The sequence below is a fragment of the Sprattus sprattus genome (assembly GCF_963457725.1).
Source record: "Sprattus sprattus genome assembly, chromosome: 1".
NCBI classification, from domain to species: Eukaryota; Metazoa; Chordata; class Actinopteri; order Clupeiformes; family Clupeidae; genus Sprattus; species Sprattus sprattus.
The window spans coordinates 72,501-77,500 of record NC_137920.1 but is presented as its reverse complement, the minus strand read 5'-3'; the positions used below and the strand labels follow the sequence as shown (position 1 = coordinate 77,500).

General features: G+C 45.6%; 1 protein-coding gene across 1 annotated transcript in view; it reads right to left on the bottom strand.

Moving 5' to 3' along the window:
* Positions 1 to 3,537, bottom strand: part of ern2 (endoplasmic reticulum to nucleus signaling 2) — a 25,041-nt gene extending 21,504 nt beyond the window's left edge. The window contains 3 exon segments of the mRNA XM_080836566.1: positions 1,002 to 1,035; positions 1,471 to 1,588; positions 3,239 to 3,537. Of these exon segments, the coding sequence (XP_080692692.1) occupies positions 1,002 to 1,035; positions 1,471 to 1,588; positions 3,239 to 3,304 (218 nt within the window). The 5' untranslated portion in view covers positions 3,305 to 3,537.
* Positions 3,538 to 5,000: the final 1,463 nt, after the last annotated feature.

Genomic DNA, 5,000 nt, shown 5'->3' with positions numbered 1-5,000 from the left:
AGTAGGCTAATCCATTACATTGGCTGAGTCCTAGATATTTAAGTGGATCCTTTACGTTTATTTGGGATACTACAACAGGTAGAGAAGATGGAATGTAAAACTCGTAGTCCACTGGTGGAAGTGCGGGGGAAACCATTGTTAAAGCCAATAGTCACACACCGGGGAAGGGTTGAGGGATTCAGTTATAGGGTTGAAAGAATGCAATCCTGCGTTTGCATTAACGTATAAATGAGCACTACCTAAACAGCATCCATGACCAGTAAGCAAACTAACTGTAAACATAGGACGCTCATATGACGTGATGCATTTTAATTTGCATACTGTGGCGTTTGAGAACATAAAACTCCGTTTCACCCAGTGCACACGCAAACACAACAATGGAGTTATCAGAAATCTCCACTTTGGCCGGAGTTTTAAGAAATTGTCGTTTTCCGTGATAAAACCTCAGTTTTCGGGTAAATGAAAGGCCAAACCGCATGAAAATATCTACGCTTTCCCACCGTGTAAACGGGGTCTTAGAGTCAGAGTGAAGCAGCACTGACGAGGGGTGCAAGTCGAGGGGTGCAAGTTAAGTGTGCGGTATTATTTTCTTGTTGGCTTTCAATGACCCATGGCCACCAAAAAAAAAAAACACCAACCTTGCATCACACACCCCCCCCCCCCACATTCCATCAAATTTGGTGTGTGAGTGTGTGCGCGTGTGTATTTTTTTTCAATCAATAAACATTATCACCGACTGACTGACAGACTACGCCATCTCTGTATCTCTCATCTACACTATCTCTGTCTGGCCACTAGGGGGCGTATGTCTTTTCTGTTAGGTTGGACCAGTTTATAAAGCAAGAGTTAATAAAGGACCTGTTTCACTGAGAAACTGGGCGTTCACAACACACACACACACACACACACACACACACACAGACACACACACACACACACACACACACACACACACACACACACACACACACACACACACTCATAAATGTGTTCACACTTACTCAGGCAGATAGACTGGTACTTGTATGATAGGATCTGAAATGATAACAGATTGATGTTCAGATCAATTCTGTGATGATAATTATTATACAGTTTTATATTATATATTATTATACAGTTTTAAAATATATATTATAATACAGTTTTATATTATTATAGAGTTTTATATTATGTATTATTATACAGTTGTATATCATATACTGTATAAGTTTGCTCAGTTGCTCTGCTACATTTTTGGAATCATCATTTAGCACACGCACGTGAACACACACACACTACACACACACACACCAAAAACTCACACACACACACCAAAAACACGCACACACACACACGCACACACACACCAAAAACACGCACACACACACGCACACACACACCAAAAACACGCACACACACACACACACACGCACACACACGCACACACACACCAAAAACACGCACACACACACACCAAAAACACACACACACCTTCTTTGAGTGTCCATTTGATGTCTCCTGTTTGTTTGCTGACGGCGTGGAGGCTCCCATCCAGGGTGGAGACAAACAGCAGAGACTCAGGCAAGGTGATGGATCCTGCACTCGCACACTGAAACACACACACACACACACACACACACACACACACACACACATACACACACACACACACACACAGGGTGACAGGTCGAAAAGAGGGAGAGAGTTGTAATAAATAAACTGATCATTGGTTGATGTTTTAAAGTCATCAGAATCTTAGTATTTTCAATATTTACTGTATATGTGTGTGTGTGTGTGTGTGTGTGTGTGTGTGGTGTGCGTGTGTGTGTGTGTGTGTGTGTGTGTGCGCGTGCTGAAAGACAGACAGACAGATAGACAAATAGACATCTACAGGAGAACATACAGGATATCCTGGTTATGGCGCTTACATACACACACACACACACACACACACAGTGTGAGAGAGAGAGAAAGAGAGAGAGTGTGTGTGTGTGTGTGTGTGTGTGTGTGTGTGTGTGTGCATACCATAAAGTGTGTGCAGTCTATGGGCAGCAGATGTGAGTGTGTGAAGTAGGTGTGTTTGTGTATTTGCTAAGGGTGTGTGTGTGTGTGTGTGTGTGTGTGTGTGTGTGTGTGTGTGTGTAATTGATGGGGGTTTGTGTTTCTGTGTTAAATGTTCAGACCACTCCTTTATTTGCCTGTGATACGGATGTGTGTGTGTGTGTGTGTGTGTGTGTGTGTGTGTGTGTGTGTGTGTGTGTGTGTGTGCGTGTGTGTGCGTGCGTTCATGATGGGGGTTTGAGTTTCTCGGGTTAGGCCTGTCATACACACATACACACACACACACACACACACACACACACACACACACACACAGTCTCTCACACACTCAACTCCCTCTCTCAATGACCATGACATTTGCCTTGACAACCTGCAGTTACCGTTTCCCATGGCATCCCAACCCACAACACACACACACACACACACACACACAGAACACACACACACACACACACACACACATGCACACATACACACTCACACACACTCACGCACAGAACACACACACACACTCACACACACTGACACAGAACACACACACACACACACACACACACACACACACACACACTCACACAAAACACACACACACACACACACACACACACACACACACACACACACTCACACAGAACACACACACAAACTCACACACACGACCACACGAACACACTCATACTCACACAGAACGCACACACAGAACACACACACAGAACACTCACACACACACACACTCTTGGATTCTTTTAAACAGCACCGTCACTTCGAGGGGTTTGGGTCTGATGGGTCACGAGGGACACACACACACACGCACCCTGACTTGAGTCAATGTATGCGAGAGACACACGGACGCACATACGTACGCACGCACGCACGCACACGGGCACAAACACACATACGCACGCATACACACACATTCACGCACACACGCGCGCACACACACATACACAAACTCTCTGTCACACACACACACACACGCACGGACAATACCAAGGCATTCTTTTTTTGTCGTGCGTTAAGCGGTCAGCACAAAGGACCTGCCGGTGCACGCGCACACGAACCTCACCAAGCCAAAAATAGACTGACCACCACATATGCGCGCGCCACCAACACCAGTCTCATACTGTAATATACTGTCCCCATGCCATAACACACACACACACACACACACACACACGCCAACACACGACTGATTTACCGGAGACGGTAGGCCGCCGAGGCAGAGAAGCAGTCCGCATGCAAAACACCGCGTCCAGTCCAGCATAGTTCCTCGCGCTGGTCCTCCGTAGCCCGAGTTGGGAAGTTCGCGAGCAGAAGAAGTAAACACAGTTACGGTCGCTGGCGAGAACTGGCGCGCGAAAAATACTCCATTTCTTCCTCACGGGCCAAACGTCTCGCCCATCATAATGTTTATTTTTTTTTAACTGTATTTTATTTTTAGAGCTAGTTTCTGTCAGCGGGCGACAGGTGACCCGACCTCACGTTTGACAACAAACTCTCCACGTTTCCGCGTTGTCAGGACGGAACTGTATGACGAAACACGGACCAAAAAGTCAACTGTCAAAAAAGTGGGAAGCGCCCTGTCCTCTCCATGTGACCGACAGCTCGCTTGGCCAATAGCTGAGTGTTCTTTTCAGACTGAGGCGGGCTTTAGAAAGCACTGGATGTCACTTTGAAACACGTGGAACAATAACAGAGGGCCCTGCCCCCTCCACTCGCCCCCTCACACACACACACACACACACACACACACACACATTCACACACACACCCTCCCCTCGCCCCCTCTGCGTATAAATCAGTGACTCTTCCGGAAAAATAGCAGAATAGTAGACGGCACAGACTTGGAATTATATTGTTTGATTGTGTTCTGTTATATATAGCTGTCATATATCATCAGATTCAGCTTTTATTGGCCAAGTTAGTTTGTGTGTGTGTGTTTGTGTGTTAGTTTGTGTGTGTGTGTGTGTGTGTGTGTGTGTGTGTGTGTGTGTGTGTGTGTGTGTGTGTGTGTTTGTGTGTGTTAGTTTGTGTGTGTGTGTGTGTGTGTGTGTGTGTGTGTGTGTGTGTGTGTGTGTGTGTGTGTGTTTTAGTTTGTGTGTGTGTGTGTGTTTTGGTTTGTGTGTGTGTGTGTGTGTGTGTGTGTGTGTGTGTGTGTGTGTGTGTGTGTGTGTGTGTGTGTGTGTGTGTGTTCGTGTGTGTTCAGAATCAGAATCAGAATCAGCTTTTATTGGCCAAGTTAGTTTGCACAAACAAGGAATTTGTCTTGGTACAGTTGTTGGTGGAGTCCAACAAAAGACTTCATTACCCACAATTCCCTTATCACTCTGACTTTCTTATCTGACATTTCACAGAGACAATTGGCTGAAAACAAGGTGTTAAAATTCGTGACGCACTTTTGCCTATAAACTGCGTTGAAATGATACATTCACTCTCTTTGCGCACTCTCTCTCCACTGGCCTTGGCCAGGCTCACTTCTCCTTCTACTCACCTCCAAGGGTGAAGAAACAACTCTCTTTGTTCTCAATGGAAGAGAACAGACTAAGCTCTCACCACGGCAAACAATTGCCTAAGATCTCTCGTTAGCTAAACACTGACCGCTAACGTAGTAGACCTAACTTTAGCAAAGCAGCTAACAAAGATCTGCAGCTAACTCTGCAACGGGAACAAAGCACAACAGAGACCTCGCGGAAACTGCAACATTCCGAGCGATCAACTCCTCCGAACTGAACTGCAGTGAAACAAAGACTTCACAACAAGGACAACGGACTTCTCTGCCTCAGGAACATCGGATGCGCCAACACTTTTCCAAAGGACTGGTAACTTCGACTGGGCAGCTAGCTAATCACAACCTGGCTAAGCATAGGACTGTTTACATATGCCATTGTTCATGTATTGTATCTGTTTTGTTTACCGAACATAACTGTTATATACTTTCATTGTTAGTTGGTAGTTGGCTT